Genomic DNA, 22,342 nt, shown 5'->3' with positions numbered 1-22,342 from the left:
AGTCATGGGTCTTGAACTCTGGGCCTGGGCGCTGTCCCTCAGCTCTTCAGCTCAAGGCTAGCACTCTACCACTTGAGCTACAGCACCACTTCTGGTTTTCGGGTGGTTAATTGGAGATAAGAGTCTCATAGGCTTTCATTGCCTGGGCTGGCTTTGAACCTCGATCCTCAGATCTCAGCCTCCTGAATAGCTAGGATGACAGGCGTGCGCCACCGGTGCCCGGCCTGTGTAATGTTCTTGTGGCATCTATTTTCCATCCTTTATTCTGGAATTGCATGTACTTGAACATGAGCGTTCTGGCAAATAGCATAGATGTGAGGATGTCTTCTCATCTCAGGGTCATTGTTTCGGGGTTGTTTACAAACCATCAGACACAACAATGTATCTATTGCAATTTAAAACACAACCATATCTTTAATCACAACAAACATTACATTATAACTTTTCCAAAACATGGGTACTAGCTCACAGAAACAGCGCCTACTGGCTACTACAAATAGGGTGGGTAAATTGTAAAACAAGAAAAATGTAATATAAAACTCATAGCCATGCACTTATTACAAACAAGTACTTTGTGAAATGCTAGGCATATCTATGCAAATGGTATGCATCTCTGCACAGATGGAAACCTCGGTAGGTAAGTCTGACTCCTGGTAAACCTGAGGTGCCTGCAATCGGCCTCCGCTTTCTTCTGTGCGTTGACCGTAGTTGCTCTGAAAGAACAAATAAAGGAGAAAAGAGTTCCCCTGCAGGACCTGAGCAAGTGAACTGATGCCAGGGTGCAAACAAGACCACAGGAAAACTGTCATTACAACGTACAATGCAGGCACAAACATGTTGAGCCCACAGATGCAAAAGAGTCCAATCTAATTAGAGAAAATAATGGAAAACAAAATGCAAGAAACATCTTCAATGACAAATCTGTAATGTCAGTTGAAACTAGTACAGGTCTATGGTGTAAGTCACGTTATTGAATGCTATTCTGCCAGGTTGTTTGTGTTCTGTCCATGTGTAGTATCTTTCTGTATTAGTTAGTCCACCAGAGCCCGCGCACACACTCCCAAGGACACACTCACTGTGAACATGCCCGCGCCTCCTCCAGGCTACTCTCTGGTTTCACTTTCACTCCCAATTTGCCTATGAATTTAAAAATAAAAATAGTGAGACTCGTTGTGTCATCTCTTGGCATTCAAGCTGTTCTGATTTTCTCCCTGTGTGCTGGCTGCGTGTGGCCACGGTTTGGGAATGCCCTAGCATGGGGCACACCTCCTGCCTGAGAAGCAAAACTGCTGTGAGCGGGGCCCCTCCCCTAGGAGGACAGGTCATGTGACATGGTCACCCGAAGGCGGACTCCGATGGTGTTATACTAGTATTAAATAACTTTTAAGCTCCCCCCCCCCCATTTATATCTATCCCTGTTTATTTCCATTAAATTTGTTGGTTCTCTCTCCCACACCCCTGGACCACAGTTATTTGATATCAATTTTTCCACAATGAGGTTATCCAGTATAAGAAAATTATTTCAACATATTTCAGGATTAATTGAATTAAAACAATTTTGGGAGCTTCATATTATTTCTGCAATTCCATGCTAACGTTTCTACACAATTCCACCAAATGTGTTCTATCTATATTGTTTGACTAATTTAATTAAGTGTTGTAATAAAATTCAGCCTATGTCAAGTAAATTGAAGGGCATAGGTATGAAATTCGAATTCAGATATAGCTATTTTTCTGAAATGAAGTAAACCAATTTTAGTATTTACTTTTATTATTATAGCACACTTTCAGATACCTCTTTTTAATGAAAAAGTTTTTCTAGTTCTTTTACTGTAGATTAGTATCTTTAGTGTTATGTTAAATATTCATTTTTAATCTTTTCTACTTCTGAATAACTGTTCCTCAATTTATGTTAAAGAAAGGCTGAAAATACAAAAAGGCAATCTTAACTTTCCTGTAATAGTCATTTTTCAAAGTAGTATGTAAAAATTATCTCAAATATATAAATGCTAAAAAGTAAATGTTTGATACATTTTTAATAATTAAAATCAGATAATGAAAGTAAACTTTTTCTTTTTTTGGGGGGGGGGGTCCAGTCGTGGGGCCTGAACTCTGGGCCTGAGCGCTGTCCCTCAGCTCTTCAGCTCAAGGCTAGCGCTCTACCACTTGAGCCACAGCGCCACTTCCGGCTTTTTTCTTTTTGCTTATGTGGTGCAGAGGAATCAAACCCAGGGCCTCAGGCATGCAAGGCAAGCGCTCTACCACTGAGCCCAACTTCCCAGCCCGAAAGTAAACTTTTTCTAGAAACCATTTTCATTTAATTTTACCTACCTCAAAAGGAATCCAAGTTTTATAAGACTAAACTGACTGGCCTTCTGTTCATTGTTTACTTATATGAATCACTAATATGTAAAGTATTGAACTTACATAAAGACAAGAGTTAACTATGAATGGTTATTATTATTCAGGTATATTACATGCTAATAATGTATGCAAATTATGAAATAATAAAACTTAAATATGAAATCAATATACTCATCACTTAGGTAGTCATCAGTTTTCCAATTTTTCCTTTGGAAGTAAAGTTTCACCAGCATCACGATCAAGATGCAGAGAATAATGAAAAATGGAATGATCAAGAAAAATGGCCACCTGGGAGGTCTGGGATGGTAAACAGTCTCAAAATACTGCCTTCCTATGAGAAACAAATGCTTGGGATTAGAAAGCAACCAGCAGGAATATAATAAAGATATTTCTGAAGTTTATCAGGATGACTATAATAAATTTTTTAAATCAACTTTGATACTTCACATATTTTATATGAAGGAAGAAGGTCAGTGGTCTAACGACCCAGAGCAAGCCCTCTGAGGCTCACACAAGAGTCCTACCCCTTGCTTTTTCACTGGGAAGCTGCTAATCCTGAGAGTCTCCATCTGATAATACAGATGAAAAGAATTAAAGGGTGATCCCTGTAGGACTTGTTCCTTTATTCTCAAACTTTTTGTCGTGAAAAATACTAGACACGAAACAGTTTGACCTAGTCTAAATCAACTCTTCTTCCATTGAAACGATCCTTTTTTTTTTCCTCACATTTTTGTCTATGCTGTTGTTGTTTATTCCAAGATCGTGAAGAAATCTCCATGTGTCTTTCTACACTGTGCGGTTTCCATGGGGAGACGAAAGACCCCGTTCACAGACCTGTTTCAGAGTTTGTTAAATATGCTGGGCTTTTGCGGGTCGTTGGTCTTATCCAAATATCCAAGTGCTTCAGTTCAATTTGTTGGCTTTTCCCTCCCTGAGTGGCTCCAGTCCAGTAGCCATATTTCTAAACCCTCACCCCTCTGTGAGTTTGTCATTCTCCTTCATCAATGCCACACTATCCTGCTCAATGGACCTTTGTCCAAAGTCTGTACTATATTATAGTTATTTTTGTAAATTCGGTAGAAGGCAGATGGATTTGTACTGCTTGCTTGTGGTTATTCTTGATTGTTCTTTTGCTGGTCTGTTTGGCTCATCTAAGCACTTCCTTGTCTATTTTAGTTACATGTTGCTATGATTGGTACTTTCAATCTATAGAGAGCGAATTAATTAAACTTAGAGTATAATCAACCTTTTAATAAATAGTATCATGCACAGGTTATACAATGTGTCTGTATTGTTTATTAATTTAATGAATTTCATTTTTGTGTTAGTCATTAAAATTGTAAACTTAATTTGGTGCAAATTGACATATTAGAATTAATAAGCTTTTCAATAGGTAAACATGTCATAGATCCCATTTATTTGGATATTTCTATTTATTTATGTATTTAATTTGGGTATTTCTAGCTTTATATCTACACTTCAGTGTAAGAATCTTCTACTTATGCCTGATCACTAGATAGAATGAATGGAGGACCAGAAGATTGGATGAAGTAGCTGTGGAGTTTCTCACCATCCTCTCCAGCTTCGCCTGTAGGGGCTTGTGTTCTTTAAACCTCTACTCATAGAAGAGCCCAGACCCTGCTATCCAGCCCAACCATGGTTATTGTCATGCGGTGTATAGATCAGGTTCAGGTCCGGGTAATATTACTTCTGCATATTATCCCTCCCCAGCCCTTAGAAGGGGTAGTAGTGTCTTGTTGGCACCTGGGCTGTTTTGCCGTTCTCTGGTTAACTTTTCATTTTTCATTGTGTGTTTCCTGGTGCTTCATATTGAATTCCTTCTGTTACAGGACCAAACAATATCTATTTTCCTCCTGGTTCTCTCTCATTATATACAGATAATAAATATATTATAAAATGTTTTATGTGATTGTATATGTATAAAGTCACATATATATCACATATATTATAATATTTTATCCTCTGGTAGTAAAACATAGATAGCCATAGATAGTTTGAGGTTCACACATGATCTAACCATAAGCTGATATACTCATTTGCTCTGACTACTTACCAGAGATGGTATTCTCCATTGGGTGATTGCCACTGTTGATGCTCCCGCCCAGCCAATCCTCATTTATATTTGTGCAGTCCGGGGGCAAGTACCTGGCCTCGCAGTGACAGTTCTTCTTGTTATTGCATACCTGAGAGCAGGCAGCGCCACGTATAAGACAGGTGCAGATGTATCCAAGGAGGATCAAATAATAAGGATTAGGTCAGATAGAGCTGATTTTCCTGTGTGTCATATGGAAGAGGAGAGAAAGCAAGAGTGGGTAATAAGAGAAAGAGAGGAGAGCGTGAGTGTGACAAAGAGAGCTTGCAAGAGAGAGCGTGAAAGAGATGCGAAGAGACAGAGAGAGATCTGAGCACTGGCTTTCTTGAGATTAGTCTTAACTCATTTCTTCTCTTGCTCATGGTACTGATACTTACACCACGATTGTTGCAATTTTGTGGTGTGCAGTCATAATTCAAATATGAATTTTCTACACATTCCTTATTCCTGCAAACCTAAAAAGGCAAGCCAAAAGTTTGTTTATAGGTCATCTAGACTTGCCATTCACTTAGAAGTCTTTTATGTTACATCGAAGTAAAACAAAACCCACAGTGAAATATTGCCTCATCCCAGTTAGAATGGCTATTGTCAAAAGACAAACAGGTCCTGGCAAGATTTGGAGAAAGAGGAACTCTTTATTGCTTTGGAAATATAAATGAGTATAACTATTTTGTAAAACATTACAGAATTTCTGTGAAGAACAAGAAACAAAGGAAGAAAGAAAGAAGGAAGGAAAGGAAGGAAGAAAAGTACGAAAGAAAAAAAGAAAGAAAGAAAAAGAAATGAAAAGCTACCAGAATGTTCAACAATTCAACCAGGTGCTGGTGGCTCACACCTGTAATTCTAGCTACTCAGGAGGCTGAGATCTGAGGACTGTAGTTTAAAGCCAGCCGGGGCAGGAATGTGCATAAGGCTCTCCAATTAATCACTAGAAAACCAGAAGTGGTGCTATGGCTCAAAGATACAGAGCACTAACCTTGAGCAAAGAGCTCAGGGCCTGAGTTCAAGCCCCATGATGAAAGAAAGAAAGAAAGAAAAAAAGAAAGAAAGAAAGAAAGAAAGAAAGAAAGAAAGAAAGAAAGAAAGAAAGAAAGAAAGAAAAAGAGAAAGAGAGAGAGAGAGAGAGAAAGAGAGAGAGAGAGAGAGAAAGAGAGAGAGAGAGAGAAAGAGAGAGAGAAAGGATGGATTTAGTAATTCCACTCTTGAGTGTATGTGTGTGTGATGTGTGTGTATGTGTGTGTGTATGTGTATAAATCAATATGGCAAAGGAATATAAAAGAATCAATATGGCAGTTTATTTACAACAGCCAAGAAACAGAATCCACTTAAATGCTCAACCATGGATAAATGGATAAACAAAATTTGATATATTTGTATCTATCTTTCTATCTATCTATCTATCTATCTATCTATCTATCTATCTATCTATCTATCTATCATCTATCTATCTATCCTCTGTCTTTCTATTATCATCTATGTATCATGTCTATCTACATATATAGAATGCTACAAAAATAATGGAATCTTGTTATTTGTGACAACATGAATGAACCCAAAGGACATTATGTTAGGTGAAATAAGTTTTGAATGGAAGGAAAAATACAATGTGATCTCAATCCTATGTGAATTTGAAAAAGCTAAATAAAAGTTACTGGTAGAGCAATGGTTGGTGACCAGAATCAGGAGATGCTCTGGAGGAGGGTAAGTTACAATGTCACAATTAGAAAGGAGGAGTAAGTCCTGATCCCTGTGGCAGAGTAGGTGCCCTATGGAGGCTGGAGGATCTGTTCAGCTGAAGAGCTCTTCTCCTTCTCTTTGAATAATTTCACAATGAAGAAAAGACAAATGTTTAATGTTGAGATATGCTATTTACTCTGATTTGATCATTACACATATCAACGGATATTTCAAAATTTTGCCTTGCACCCCTAAATATGTGCAAGCATTATGTATCAATAAAATAGTAATAAGAAACTTTCCTAATACTGAGCCCATCTATAGACACTGGGAAAGGTAGAAGTCTTTTCAGATGCCCAATTTTCAATAACAAAAAAACTGTCAAGGTACAAAAAGGAACAGAAAAAACATAGCAGAAGATAATGAAGTGACAGAAGTTCATTTAAAATGGCTGAACTTACTGTGTCCAAGGACCTCACAGGAGAAGATACGGAATAAACGAGGTCAGTGACAGGGGAAAAATGAGAATATCAACCAAGAGATTGAATGATAAAAAGGAACCAAAAGATGCTGAAAACATTCAGTAGATGGGTTGGATAGCAGGTTTGAACATCTAGAAGAAAGGATCAATGAACCAGAAGATTCAATACTTGACATTAATGATTCTGCAAAGCCAAACAGTGAAGAAAAATTAACAGAGCCAAAGGAACTTACACAGAACCAAATTACTGTATGTATATATGTATATATATAAGTATATATACATACATATATATATATATATACATATATATTTTTTTTGTCAATCATGGGTCTTGAACTCTGGGCCTGGGTGCTGTCCCTCAGCTCTTCAGCTCAAGGCTAGGGCTCTACTACTTGAGCCAAAGTGCCACTTCCAGTTTTCTGGTGGTTTATTGGAGATAAGTGTCTCACGGACTTTCCTGCCCTGGCTGGCCTTGAAGCGTGATCCTCAGATCTCAGCCTCCTGAGTAGCTAGGATGACAGGTGTGAGCCACCAGTGCCCAGCCCAAATTACTCATTTTTGAGTCATTAATAAGTGGGATAAAGAGATTATTTGAAGAAATGATGGCTGAAATGTTCCTGTAGTTGAAATCCATGGATCTACAGATCCCACAATCGAAATGAGCACAAATAGATAAGAATGAAGGAACTCAAATGCAGACATGTGCGAACCAGCTCTACATACTGTACGTCTGTTCTCAGAGCATCTAGACAGCAGTTTGTGATAGGTCCTCACCATAAACTAAGCGACAAAGAAGGAAGGGACAAAAAGTCTAGGAAAGATGAAGAGAGATTGTTTTCATTTGCACATAACATGATTAATTATGCAGAAAACCTTAAGAAATCTACAGAAACATTTCTAAATGCAGCGAGTACCTTTCAAAAGATCAGTAGGAACAATCGATATACAAAAATCAATTGTATTGCTACAACTGGGAATAGAAATCAACTTTAACTCAGGACTTTTTAAAATGCTATCACAATACAAAAATACTAGGAATAAATGAAACCAAAGATGAGCAAGAGACTTACACTGAAAATTGAAAAAAAAATGCAGGTAAATGAGAAATGTACAAATAAATGGGGAAATACGACATGTTTATCTATTGGAGGGCATATTAATGCTAATATGTCAGTTCTTACAATCTACAAATTAATGATTAATACAAATTTGAAATTAATTAAATAATTGTTAAGACAAATTTATATTATGTACTTATTATATACTTATATATGATATTATTTACTTAAAGATTAATTATACTCTACGTTTAGTTAATTCTGTAAAGGAATAAGCTGGAAATAAAACAAAAGGTGAGGAGGTGGGGTGGGTGGGGAGGAGTGGGGGGGAGGGGAGGGAGAACAGCAAGGGAAGGGGTAACAGTGCTTGACAAGAAATGGACTCATTGCCTACTCGTGTAACTGTAGCCCCTCTCTGCAGCATCTTTACAGTAAAATAAAATTTTTAAAGGTAAATGCGACTTACATTTAAATACAGGTTAGCTACTTCATAATACTATGAACATATTAATCATAAACAGAATTGTACATCTCACAATGTGAAACTATTTTTACAACATGTAATTTTCATTAAAAAATGACCAATAAAGTCTACTTACCAGCTGGTAGCTCATGTCTATAGTCCTTACTACTCAGGAGGCTGAGATTTGAGGATCATGGTTCAAAGCTAGACTGGACAGAAGAGTGCATGAGACCCTTACCTGCACTGAACTAGCAAATGTAGCATGTTGATGGTACCTGTTGTTGCTGAGAGCCAGAACTAAATGTGTTATCCCTTAGGAACAAAGTATACAACATGGGTAGGTGACCTGAGAAGAGAAGAAAGATGACCTACCTTTTGTGCATTACAGATCGTTCCATTATTCACCCACATTTTCTGCCATTCATTATGATTCTCTGGAAACTCCAGGGAGACACAGACTTGTCCGCTGGCGTTGATGTACACAGTAATGGCATCTCGTAGTTTAAGAACCTCACTCCCTCTATATCTACATACTATTTTTCCACACTTCCGATTGCTACCATTTATTCAGAAAGGAAAATCATTCATTTTAATAGAGAAATTGTTGAATAGCATCTCTAGAGTGAGTAGAGGTAAATAGAACATTCAAGATTTGCAAAAGAGGGTCTACAATTTATTTTGCAACATCAAAAAAAGATGGTCTTTCCTGATTTGCTAATGATAATTGGACCATTTTAATCATTTTGAACCATCTCCCAGTTACTTGATTACTCTGTACGTGTGTGCCCTTTCTCTCTCCCCCTCTCTCTCTGTGAATTCCTTCACTGTTTATTCTTAATCACAGTCAGATATAAGGTTATGCTATCTTTTAAATGATTGCTTGGTAATAACCAGTCCTGTTAGGTTTTCTTTTCAGCATAGCATTGTGGGTACCAAGCTGACAAGATCCTGAAAACCCACGCTGGAGAAAAGGGAAATGTACAACATACAGCAAGAAAACCTTAACAGCACATCCTGATCACAGAGAAAATTGTAAAAGTAACCAGAAAAGGACTGTAATAAAATCAAGGACTGGGGCTGGGAAGGTGGCTCAGTGGTAGAGCGCTTGCCTTGCATGCCTGAGGCCCTGGGTTCAATTCCTCAGCACCACATAAACAAAAAGAAAAAAGCCGGAAGTGGTGCTGTGGCTCAAGTGGTAGAGTACTAGCCTTGAGCTGAAGAGCTGAGGGACAGTGCCCAGGCCCAGAGTTCAGGCCCCACGACTGGACCCAAAAAATAAAAAATAAAAAATAAATAAAAAATAAAAAAATATAAAATCAAGGACTTGCCTGGACCCCAGCAACTCACACCTGTAATCTTAGCTACGAAAGAGGCTGAGATCTGAAGATAGCGATTCAAAGCCAAGCTGGGCAGGAAAGTCCCTTCAGAAAGCAGAAGTGGAGTTCAAATAGTAGAGTACCAGCCTTGAGTGGAAAAACTAAGGGACAGCACCCGGGCCCAGAGTCCAAGCCTCATACCAACTCTCTGTCTCTTTGTCTCTCTCTGTCTCTCTGTCTCTCTGTTTCTCTCAGACTAATGAGTGATATCATAAAGAACCTAACAAAATATTTACCTCCTTCCCACAAGAAAACAGGAGGTAATAATTAAGAAAATTCTTCCCTGGGAGTACTGAGCTAAAGGAAACATATCCGGCATTCTTTGTATGGAAGAGAATCTATTTTAGCTGGAGCAGGTCAGCAGTATGAAGGGAAAGTAACATTCCCAGATTCCGAAGGAACTTTTCTATTTCTCCTAGAGGACAGTGCTTATCATGGACTCCTGCTAGACTTTGTCAAAAAATCAGACACATAGAGGAATGATATAGATAAATCTAAATAAGGGAGTCCTAAGAGAGAAGGTACCTTGAGAAGATTCTAGATACTGAACTTCCTTCCCACAAAATCAGGCCTAATCCAAGTCAGCTGGTCAAACACAGCTCTTGCAAGTGCTGCACTAGCAAGTCCAAAGCGAACAGCAGCAGGAGGTGGGCACGCTGCTTCCTCAGCGCTCGAGCCAAGCATGTGCTCTCTCCTTGCTGTGACTTTGTTTCTGGGCAGCTGCCCTTTCTGGCCTGGCCATGGCCTAGCATGTCGGGAACTGCGAAGAAGCAACTTAATGGTTTGAAGACAGTGCATCCATTGCAGAGAGTCTTTTTTTTTTTCTTTCAATTGTTGCACAAAAATGGAAAATTTCTCCTGATAAGGCAGTTAAGATCACACACGCCTCACGTGGCAACAAACCTCCACTGAAGTGGAGGCACCCAGCTCCTGGATGAAACACCCCCAGACCAGCCTTCTGCCAAGGCTGTTCTGTAGGTTAACAGTCGGCCATCTTCCCTTAGCTCGCTCTTCACGGGCTAGGTCTCCATCTCCTCCCGGCCCCCCCTGTGCTGTGAGCCAACACGGCCTTTGCGCAGTGAACACAGTTGAGAGGCATCTCCTCGCTGACAGCCACTGCAGAGGCAGGAAGGGCGGTGGGGCCCAAGCTCTGCCCCCTGCATCTGCTCCCAGCACCTGTCTGGCTCACTTAATGCTCTCATCTGTATCAGGGCAGAGCTGTCCGTGAAGATGACCACTCTGATGCTTCAGTGCAGGTCATAGTTCAAGGCCACTCCGGACAAGAAAGGTCCACAGGACCCCTCCCTTTCTCTGTGGAGAACCAGGTGTGGTGGTGCAGGACTGTTAGCTACTAAATGGCAAGCTGGACATAGGCGGATTGCGCCCGGGCAGGAAGCAAAACCTAATCTCCAATATGACCAGCGGAAAACAGTGCCGGAAAACAGCCACAGATCTCTTTGGCTCAGCAGCAAGAACTCCTGACTAGCAAGCACAAGGTCCTGAGTTCAAACCCTAGCACTACAAAAACAAAACAACAACAGAAATTGTGAAGAAAATGAACAAAAATCTGAAATTTAATGAAAATACTATTATGTAGAAAAACCAAATATATACCCAATGAAAAACCAAACCCAAAACCCCCCAACACACACAGGATAATATATGTGGCATATGAGAAACAGAAATGCACTTAGGACTTTGATCCTCTCATTAAATGTGGCTTTTTTTTTTCAGCATTGGGACCTTGAACTCAGAGTCTGGGCACTGTCCCTGAGCTTTTCTTTTGCTCTCTACCACTTGAACCACAGCACCACTTTGGCTTTTTCTGTGTATGTGGTACTGAGGAATCAAACCCAGGGCTTCATGCATGCTAGGTAAGCACTCTACCACTAAGCCACATTCCCAGCCCATCAGTGAGGTTTCTGAAAGCTTACTTAGGTGCACACTCTTGGTATACTGAATCCTCGATGCCACAGTTTCCAGATATATCTGTCCTAGAATTCATTTCTTCAAAACATTGGTCACTACCAAAACCTGCTTCTGAAAGACATCAAACATACGGTAATTTAAATGAAAATCACCTGGGAACACATTTAGCATTCTGAAATGGCCTATATTACTACACAAGATGAAACCAAAATATAAAACTGAAAATGAGAACTAGGTTTACAAGACACCATGCATTTTTATGAACATACAAAATTGCTTTAGTAAAGTATTTAAAGGAGCTATTATTCACACACACACACACACATTACACAGAGCCCAGCATTAACTTGCAGTTAACTTGTAATTTTCACAGGCCTTGAAAAATATCTGTAGGTACATACAAGCTATTTTAAAGAAATATTTGGCTCACTAGCCAATATAATTATAATTTTGCATAAATGTCTCTTCAATTAAAACACCAAATAATCATTTATTTTGGCCACCTGAAATCTATGTACATAATTATTTAATTTTAATTCTCATGAGAACTACTTATTCTCAAACCCTCCGCTAGCTCTACTCTAGTTGAAGGCAAGATAAAAGGCTTCTGCTAAACTGTTTGATTATTCCCTTGTGATTCTGGACTGAAATTTCTGAAACTGTAGGCCAAAGTTAACTTTTTAAAAAATTATGTTTTACTATCTTTAAGTAGATGTTCAGAGTGCACCCTTCTTTTTAAGTGGATTTTCCCGGGCATGTGTTATAACAATCTCTCTCTCTCTCTCTCTCTCTGTCTCTCTCTCTCTCTCTCTCTCTCTCTCTCTCTCTCTCTCTCTCTCTCTCTCTCTCTCACACACACACACACACACACACACACACATTCACATACATATACAAACCTATAAAATTAAGATGGCTGATAAAACAGATAATATCCTGATGAAAGAAAAACACATTCTGGCTGATCTTTTTCCCCTTAGAAGCCATATGGCATTGGATAACATCGTTAAAATGCCAGAGAGGGAAAGCCAAAAATACATTTCCAGTGGTTCTTCAAGGAGAGGTTTATGAAAAATATTCAAGAGGAAGGAAGAACTGCATAGAGACTTGAAACGACTCAAAGAAATAAAAAGATGTGCCTTGAACAAGAGAAGCAAGCACAATCCCCCCCCCTTCTGTCATTCTCAAAGATAATTCTCTAAAGCAAAACCAGAAGCAATGAGCTGAGAGCCTCCTGTGAGTACAATGTCATATGAACATGGGAAGAGCAGGAGTGAAGCTCTTGAAGAGCCGCTCTCCATGTATGAAGTGGTATAGAATGATTAAAAGTTCATTATAATTAATGAAAGATAATCACAAAATCTAGGGCACCACACACACACACACACACACACACACACACACACACACACACACACACACACACACACACACACACACACACACACAGATGGAAACAAACAATTAGATCTTATAGCCCACCCCCCAAACAGTGGAGTGAGGACTGCTTGGAACCTGCTTTCTCAGTAAAACAACAAATAAAAGGGCATCAAACAATTTACAAATTCGGAAAAGTTTACCAAAATACTTAATCTGGCAGGAATAAAAAGAGCATCAGGAAATCTGACGACTGACAACTAAGGATTGATTGAAGAAAGCACTGGCCTGTGGGACCTGTCAAGCACCACGGTCCCTGTATAAAAGGCACCCCAAAATGGAGGAGGAACATGGCAGGGACATGGTAAAGAAACACTGAGTGGAATATTTAAATTAAAGAAAATTGTTAGTATGCAGAAAAGAAGACATTGGTGGCTTTGATGTGGTTTCAAAGAGACCCCTGCTTGGGAACATGGTCAAGCTGGCTACAAGACGCAAAGAAGCCTTGGAAGTGGCCCACGAGCAATGGCTGATCCTCGGCCTCGAGGCTCAGTGAGATTAGCAGTTTAGAGGCAGAGCTCAAACCAAGTTTTAAAAGAGAAAGTCGGTCAATCAGGAACTATGTTCAGATAAACTCTTTCTAGAAACCTGAGATAGACAAAATCAGAGAGAACTCATCTGTAGCTGAGCCCCCTAAGATGCATGTGTTGGGGTGGAGGCATACTGCTGCTTGGTTTTAATCACTGTTTCTCATTAGGAGGATTTGTCCAAATCAAGCTAATGATACCTACTGCAGAAGCAGAGTCTTCCATGGAGGTGATGGTAGTGGTTTCTTTTGCCTTGATGCTATTTAAAATCATTTTATTGAGATATTGCCCTAGAGATGAGAGGTAATTATGGTTTTCACTTCATGGCAGATGATCTTTAAGTTTCTAAAGATTCATGTTTATGGGCTGGGAAGGTGGCTCAGTGGTAGAGCGCTTGCCTTGCATACCTGAGGCCCTGGGTTCAATTCCTCAGCACCACATAAGCAAAAAGAAAAAGCCGGAAGTGGTGCTGTGGCTCAAGTGGTAGAGTGCTAGCCTTGAGCTGAAGAGCTGAGGGACAGCGCCCAGGCCCAGAGTTCAGGCCCCACGACCAGACCCAAAAAATAAAAAATAAAATAAAGATTCATGTTTAAAGTCTCTTTCCTTCTTCTTGTATCATAACACTCATCATCTTTTCTGTGTACTGTAACCCAAGTAGTGTGATTTTGTTGCATTTTATTTACATGTACAATATTGTTTTAATTCACACTCCATGACAGTCAATTTCCAGGGCCCATTTCCCCAAGACCAAGTCCACTGCAGTTCCCAACTTGTAGGGTGTTTGTTCAAATTTATTTTCTTCATTCATGCCTCAGGGGTTGCTACAGGATCCTTTTTAGAGGGTTTACTCTCAATGCTAGTTTTTCTATCCTGCTCACAGTGTTAACTCAATCTACCTCATTTGTTTGTGAAAATCTTGTGTGAGACAGACCAGCAGCCAACAGCTACCGAATTTCTGCTTCTGTTTCATTTGTTGCAATTTTAGGAATGAAGTGTAACATCTATTTCTTATCAGTAACCAGAAAAAAAAACCTGTTTCTATGCAAAGTTGAAAAGTACCGTGTCCAAACAGGTCCTGGCATTGCCTTTCCCCGTTCCTGCATGTCCCCTGTACACATATCCACATATTGTGTCCGCACGGGTGTCCGTCATGGATATAGAAGTTCTCTTGGCAGGATGCAGATGAGCCGTTGCAGAACTCTGGGAGGTCACACTCCTCCATTTTAGGCCTGCATATAGTTCCTTTTTGTCTAAACTGACAGGGTTCAGAATGACACAGACCGTGAACCAAGAAGGAAGAAGAAGAAGAAGAAGAAGAAGAGGAGGAGGAGGAGGAGGAGGAGGAGGGGGGGGAGGAGGAGGAGGAGGAGGAGGAGGAGGAGGAGAAAAGGAGAAGGAGAAGGAGGAGGAGAAGGAGAAGGAGGAGGAGGAGGAGAAGGAGAAAAGGAGAAGGAGAAGGAAAGGAAAAAGAGAGGAGAAAGAGAAGAAGAAGAAGAAGAAGAAGGAGAAGGAGGAGAAGGAGGAGAAGAAGGAGAAGAAGGAGAAGAAGGAGAAGAAGGAGAAGAGGAAGAAGAGGAAGAAGAGGAGGAGGAGGAGGAGGAGGAGGAGGAGGAGGAGGAGGAGGAGGAGGAGGAGGAGGAGGAGGAGGAGGAGGAGGGAATAGTTTTCTTTGTGTGAGTCATGAAGAACAACTGTTTCAAGGCACTTACATGACAATTTGCACAGCATGGTCCTGTGTCGCATTCCATACCAGATGCCAGTGTACAGGTTTGATAATTGCAACACTTAAATGGTTTAGCTTCACACTCCTGAAAGGCAAAACAAATGCTCTCAAGGACATCTTATTTGGGTTTTCATTTGCTGGAAGTAGGCACACATGATGATTGCATATTCTAGAACACTCAAAGAGATGCCTCACCCCCAAACAAACTTAAAAAGGTCATCTATTCACTTACCTACCCATCAGACATCTAGCACTTACCTACACCTCCCTGGTGTAGGAACATTTTCCTGGAGTTGTGTATCTCTAGAGTGAGCCTTATTCTATCAGTAATACAATTCTCTGAGCCATGCATTCTGTCAGGGCATAGACACTCAGAGCTCTGGTTTGTGCAGACAAAGAGATGGTTAAATACAATATGGGAAAGAAAAGGATAAGATTTTAAAATTTTCAGCTGGGTGCTGGTGGTTCATACTTGTCATCTTAGCTATTCAGGAGGATGAGATCTGAGAAAATCATGATGTGAAACCTGCAAGGACAGAAAAGTTTATGAGACTCTTCTCTCCAACTAACCAGCAAAAAAGCTGGAAGTAGAGATGTGGCATAAGTAGTTGAGTGCCAGCCTTAAGCAAAAAAGCCTAATGAGAGTGCATGGCCTTGAGATCAAACTTCATTACGTGTGTGTGTGCACGCGTGCACACACACACACACACACACACGCACACACGATCCTCCTATGAGCAGGACACCACTAGAACACACACAATTTTCAGTAGTTTTCACTGGAAATATTCCCAACAAATGTTGCTGCTGTTGCTAAGTGTGTGGGAGTCTCTTGGGGGAAAAGATCACAGTGGCTCAGGACTCAATCACTACGTTGAATGACACCATGTGATCTACTATGTAAAGACTTCATGAAGAAAAAAATTCATGGGATTTCCACTCCACAAAAACTAAACAAAGGTATGTGGGGACCTTTCAAGTATCTAGGAACGTATGTTTTATGTTGGAAAGGTCGCGTTCAGCCACTGCCTAGGGAACAGGGAATCCCACCCACGGCTTCCTGGTGACCAAGAGCCACAGTACAGTCTGCGCCACAACAGTTTGCCCTCTCCTTCACTTGATCTTATTTTTAAAAAATCTTACTTAATTCATTTTGATCTCTGTTTTCTCTCTAGCCTTCCCACTTTCCTCCAACGTCACAGTTTTATCTAGTGTTTCTGTGGTTTGGAAAAACACATTTTGTTTGTGTGTGCTTTAGATCTTTTTTTTTTTAGTTAAGTATTAAACAAACGTTCTTTCCATATATTTCCATTATATCGTGAAAACCTTACCTCTACCTTTCTGAATAGAAGAGGGTGTAGGTTAAAATGACATGCTAGGAAAGGTATGTTCTCCAGAGCCTGGATCAAGTCAGATTCAGGATTAGTAACCTTGATAGTCACTTGTTTGCAAACTTAAGAGTGGTGACTTTGAAGAGCAGCGTGAGATCGGAGTGGACAGGGATGGGTCCAGGGTGCGAGCTCTGTTGTGCAGGAGGAAAAAATCCTGGAAACCCAATGCACAGCCAACTACAGTTACAACACTGTAAACACGGAACTTACTGAGGGGGATATCAATAATAGTTCCTGCCAGAAAAAGAGAGAAAGCGGGGAGGGAAGGAAGGAGAAAGGGAAAGAAGGAAGGAAGGAGGAAGAAAGAGCAGGAAGGAAGGAAGGAAGAAAGAAAGGAAGGAAGGAAGGAAGGAAGGAGAAAGGGAAAGAAGGAAGAAAGAAGAAAGGGAAAGAAGGAAGGAAGGAGAAAGGGAAAGAAGGAAGGAAAGAGGAAGAAAGAGCAGGAAGGAAGGAAGGAAGGAAGGAGAAAGGGAAAGAAGGAAGGAAAGAGGAAGAAAGAGCAGGAAGGAAGGAAGGAAGGAAGAAAGGAAGGAAGGAAGGAATTAAGGGAGGGAGGGAGGGAGGACCATGTTGGATCCTCAGCTTCCATATATGTAAGGTTACAGAGATGTTAGCTTGATTCTGGTGAATATTTCACACTCTATATCTGTATCAAATTATTGGCTCATCTATCCCAAATTCATACAATTTTAGGTTTTCAGTTCTACCTCAATAAAGCTAGAGAGCTACACTGACCGGTGTAAAGATCTAGGCATCGGTGCCCCCGTACATCACTGCACAGTTCTGCTCAGGTGTCTCCGGGAGGAGGAAGAGGCCCAGGCCACGCAAGCCGGGCGCCCGTCTGCCCTCGCTCGGTACTCACCGCCTCAGACCCGCAGTCACAGGCCTCTCCTTTCTCTACGATACCGTTCCCACACATTGCATCTGTCTTGTACGACGGCTGTAGGTGCGGCTGGTTCTGGAGACAATGGGACATGGGACTTGCCAGAAAGAGCGCATAATCTTCCAGGCTGCAGTTGCTGAAGGTCTTGGTGCCACTGGCATGGCTGCAAATGCACAGCACTAAGTTTTTGTGTAAGTCTTTCCGCGACAGCCTGCCCTCCCCATGGAGCTTTATGGTGCTGCGATTCCTGTTGAGCTTCTTCCTTACAAACTGCCTTATCTCTCTTCCACTGATGCTTCCCTTCCCTCTTAATGATCTCCAAACCTTGGAATAGCCTTGTATTAACAAATGTTTCCTCTCTTCCTTCCTCTTTCCCTTCCTCTCCTTCCCTCCCCTCCCTTCACCTTCTTTTCCCTTTTCTCCCTTCCTCTCTCCTCCCCTCTCTTCCTTCATCCTTCTTTCCCTCCTTCCCTCCCTCCTTCCTTCTCCCTCTCTTCTTTTCCCCCTTCTGCTGTCCTGGTCTAACCCAGGTCCTTGCACGTGTTAGGTAAGCTTTCTACCACCTCCTTTCTTTATCCATATTTACTCATAGATAATGCTGTCCACTTTCATAGTTTTTAAATACCATCAATACCTGATACTCATGTTTTTGTTTCCATAATTCAAACATACCTGCTATATTCCAGAATTCAGTATACGATTCATTCCCAGAATTCAGTATACGATTCCTTCACAGAATTCAATATACGATTCATTCCACAGCGTTTCTCCTTTTGCCTTCCTCATAGGCACCTTGAATTTAAATCCCCTAAACTTTTGATGCCCTTCCCTCACATCTGCCCCTCATGAAGGAAAACCATTGAGCAATCGTTGGCCAGCCAAAATCACATCAAGTCTTATAGTCCTGTCATTTACAGGCTGTGTCTGGCTGGCTATGAGCTGCAGCCTCCTGAGTAGATAGGATTACAGGTGTGAGCCACCAGCGCCCAGCTTCAGGGTGTGTGTGTGTGTGTGTGTGTGTGTGTGTGTGTGTGTGTGTGTGTGTGTGTGTGTGTGTGTGTGTGTGTGTGTGTGTGTGTGTGTGTGAAGAGGTATTTCCATTCTTTATATTTGTGCTCCATCTTTACCATATGGAGGGAAAGGCACCATTTGCACCTTGCAAGACTGCAAGTTTGTACTGTTACTGTTTCCACACTCAATGCAGTTAACCTCCAGCTGACAAATAAACCAGGATAAAAGACTGAGGGCTTCCCCTATTTCCTGCTCACCCTATATCTGCCGTGAAACACCATCAAATCTCTCCACCACCTCTCTCCAGAACGCTTTCTCCCTAACACCCCCTCTCTATCCCAAGCGCTCACCGTCTCTCACGACCGGCTCAGGACACAGCTTGGAAAATTGGCTATGAGTTTCAACACATGCTCTTTGTGGTTTTTATTTCCCAAACATGGATAATATAAAAGTCAAGCCTCTTACATTGCTTCTGGGTTCATTATGCAGACAGCTCCCGGGCAGTGACACTTGCTCAAATCATCGTAAGAAATACCCATGCTGAAGCTCAGTAACTGAACTAAAATAATAGCAAGTGATTCCAGACTTATGATTCTGGGGTGCTGGGAAAACAAAACGAAACAAAACCCACAGCTGTGGATGAACACTCTGTGTGTGTGTGTGTGTGTGTGTGTGTGTGTAAAATCTACTTTGCTGTAAGAAAAGTGTAATTTTTAGAGTAGTCACGTCATTGAAAGCCCTTTGTGCAACTACTTAAATATCAAAATATACATGCCCCTATCAGATTTTTTTAAATAGCGGCACAATCAAACAATCTCCCGGGTCCTGGAGTATCAGATTGGGAACAGTGACACCTGAAATCACACTACCATACAAGTGGTGACTCACTGGGTGGTATTGGACAGAGGAACAAAGCTGTCACTGTGACTCGCTAGGTTATTTGATTCTCCAGAGATGTTATTAATTTATTATTATTTTGGTCAGTTGTGGGGCTTGCACTTGGGGCCTGGCACCATTCTTGAGCTATTTTGCTCAAGGTTAGCACTCTGCCACTTGAGTCACAGCTCCACTTCCTGTTTTCTGGTGGTTTGTTGGAGATAAAAAAATCTCATGGACTTCCCTGCCCCACTGGCTTCTAACTGCAATCCTCAGATCTCAGCCTCCTTAGTAGCCAGGATTGCAGTTGTGAGCCACCGGCAAATGGCCATAAATTGAGTTTTATTATCCTTTCATTGCATACCTCACTTCTGAAGCCTTTCTAAGATCTATACTTTCTTCTGAAGAAGATAATTCTGGTAGTGTGCTCTCTCTTTCTCTCTCTCTCCAGTTAAGACAACAATATGCAGTATTATCTATTCCTGTTTTCATTATCTTTATAGCTTTTCGTGGATTTAAATAACTTCTGTAAGTATTTCTCAATGTGAGTCATCCATTTGGCAATCCTGTTGGGAATTCGTATGTCTATAATATGTTTGCATCTCACATGTTTTAAGCCCTGGGAATTAGGCCCCGTGCTTCTACTTTCTTGCTGTGTCTGTGGGGCAGGTTCTCTTCCAGTGGAGTCACATTCCTGGTGCTTTGATTTTTTAAAAATCTTTGTTGTGAAGGTGTTGTACAGATGGGTTAGTTATATAAGTGAGGCAATGAATACGTTTTGCATCAAACAATGCTTTGATTTTTGTTTTGCTTTTGAGAGAAGTCATTGCTGACATTGCCCAGGCTGGTCTAAAACTCTCGATCCTCCTGTCTACACTTCCTGAGTAAGCTGAGATTACAGCTATGTACCTCCATGACTGAGCTCAATAGAAAATACATGTTGCACATTTACAAAAAAGCAAGGTGACAAGACATATCCTGTTTATGAGAACAACAATATGAAGTAGTGGCAAAAATGTACCAGTTTGGCATACACTAAGATCTCCTATGAGATTAAATAATGCCAACAACCTACGGCATTTGACTGTGGTTCTCTTCACTTGCATCCTATAAAGCATTCTAAGGTGACGGATAGTTTCAAAGGTCTGCTTTTAATCTAGCTTGCAACTATGTCACTACATAATTGAGAAAATGCACAAAATCTAAGCCTAGTTAACATAAATTCGTGAACATTATTGACTACAATAGCACCCAGTCATAATCACTACCTTAGTAACTTCTAACTAGGCTATGCTGGATTCAGGAGAGGAACAGGCTAAAGTTTTTCCATGTGGTAAATTCAGTAAAGACTCCTTGTAGCCTAAGTATTCCTATCAGCAGTAGGGACAAAGATTCCTAGAGTAATACACATTGGGTGTGCAAGAAAATAACAAGGTAAGGAAATCTTTCATTTCCACCCAGCAGTCTACGTATATAGTTTAATCTGATTACATCATACCATACCAGAACAACACCTCCTGCAAAGTTTTTGTCACACATCTTCCCTTGAATGGTGGCACCAATATAATTGGATGCTTCTTTGTAACTGAAATTTAAAAATAGATTTGAATCATACAATTTTTCAGAATCATAAGAAAAACTCCTTGCCTTCCCTCCCTCGCCAAAGACAGAGTTTAACTTTTTGGATCATTGCTACATTTACATTTCTGATAGCATTCAGGTAACACTGTATGCGCCATGTCTATACTGTTTGTGCATCTTTTTGAGGTGATAGAACAGAGTCAAAACAGAAAAAATAGAAAGTGAAATTTCTGTATTGCACTGTTGAATATGATGAAGACTCATTCTATGTGAAAATGAATAAATCCTCCCAAATAATTATGGTAAAAATAAATAAAAGTCAGCCTGACAGGCCACAAAAAGTATGTCATATGTGTGAGGTGGAAGAAAACATATATTAAGATGGAAAAAATGTAAGTATTCTGAAATACTGGTAAAAGAAAAGCAAAAAGCTTATTAAACAAAAGGAGAGGTGGGCCCTGGTGGCTTACACTTGTAATCTAGCTACTCAGGAGGCTGAGACCTGGAGATCCAGAGTTCAAAGCCTGCTAGGGCCGAAAAGTTCATGAGACTTCTCTCCAATTAACAAAGTGGAACAGTAGCTCAAGTGGTAGAGCTCTAGCCCTGGGTGAAATTGCTCAGGAACAGTGTCCAGCCCTGACTTCAATCCTAAAATCCTCAGCAGCATGAGGCTGCATGGTGCTCACATTATGTTGAGATGCACAGTAAAGTTTCCATTTCTTTGTTATTTTTAAAAGAATGATCACAACACTGAAAGGAAGGCTCAATAACAACATTAATAAAATCAAGATCTTATGTTGCATGTAGCTACTGATACTTGAGGTCTGGTTAAGGATACTTAAAGATGTGGTGTGTATTTTAAGGTAAGAAGGCATGTGGTATCCAGGTTGCAGAAGGATGAGCTACAAGTCAATGACTAGTGTGGTGGATGTCAATAATTCTGTCCTAAGTATGGTACTTTGAAAAATAATAGTCACATGGTAATATCAGAAAAGAATGACTAAAGACTTTTCTCTCCAAAGGCTTGCCAATCCTGAGAATTAGGGTCAAATTAGGCAATGATGTGTGTGGCGGAGGGGGGTTGTTTATGAGCACTCGTGTGCGTGTGCATGTGTGTATGAAGTGGTACATGGCCTGCCGAGCAAGCATGAGGTCCTAGGTTCAAGTTCTCAGCACCACAAAAAAGAAAAAAATAGAAATAGTGCCAAACTGATTTTTTTTGGGGGGTCCTGTCATGGGGCCTGAACTCTGGGTCTGGGCGCTGTCCCTCAGCATTTCAGCTCAAGGCTAGCGCTCTCCCACTTGAGCCACAGCACCACTTCTGGCTTTTTTCTTTTTGCTTATGTGGTGCTGAGGAATTGAAACCAGGGCCTCAGGCATGCAAGGCAAGCGCTCTACCACTGAGCTGCCTTCCCAGCTCCCAAACTGATTTTTTGATAAGCTTCAGTA

General features: G+C 40.7%; 1 protein-coding gene across 3 annotated transcripts in view; it reads right to left on the bottom strand.

The window, feature by feature from the left end:
• Positions 1-388: 388 nt before the first annotated feature.
• LOC138823075 (disintegrin and metalloproteinase domain-containing protein 2-like) overlaps positions 389-22,342 on the bottom strand; it is a 41,180-nt gene continuing 19,226 nt past the window's right edge. For 2 of the 3 annotated variants that reach the window (XM_070016009.1, XM_070016011.1), the window contains 12 exons: positions 20,816-20,897; positions 18,902-19,038; positions 17,405-17,588; positions 15,138-15,236; positions 14,488-14,683; positions 11,470-11,575; positions 8,532-8,715; positions 4,855-4,932; positions 4,439-4,568; positions 2,536-2,695; positions 1,077-1,137; positions 389-713 (listed from right to left, as the gene is read on the bottom strand). In XM_070016009.1, coding sequence (XP_069872110.1) covers positions 1,104-1,137; positions 2,536-2,695; positions 4,439-4,568; positions 4,855-4,932; positions 8,532-8,715; positions 11,470-11,575; positions 14,488-14,683; positions 15,138-15,236; positions 17,405-17,588; positions 18,902-19,038; positions 20,816-20,897 — 1,390 coding nt within the window. In that variant the 3' untranslated portion in view covers positions 389-713; positions 1,077-1,103. The remainder of the gene's footprint in view (positions 714-1,076; positions 1,138-2,535; positions 2,696-4,438; positions 4,569-4,854; positions 4,933-8,531; positions 8,716-11,469; positions 11,576-14,487; positions 14,684-15,137; positions 15,237-17,404; positions 17,589-18,901; positions 19,039-20,815; positions 20,898-22,342) is intronic. The other variant, XM_070016010.1, reaches the window with a different exon arrangement.

Source organism: Dipodomys merriami, unplaced genomic scaffold (assembly GCF_024711535.1).
Source record: "Dipodomys merriami isolate MVZ:Mamm:240054 unplaced genomic scaffold, mDipMer1.0.p SCAF_12, whole genome shotgun sequence".
In the NCBI taxonomy this organism is placed as follows: Eukaryota; Metazoa; Chordata; class Mammalia; order Rodentia; family Heteromyidae; genus Dipodomys; species Dipodomys merriami.
The sequence above is the reverse complement of the archived record's forward strand: the minus strand, read 5'-3'. Positions and strand labels throughout refer to the sequence as shown.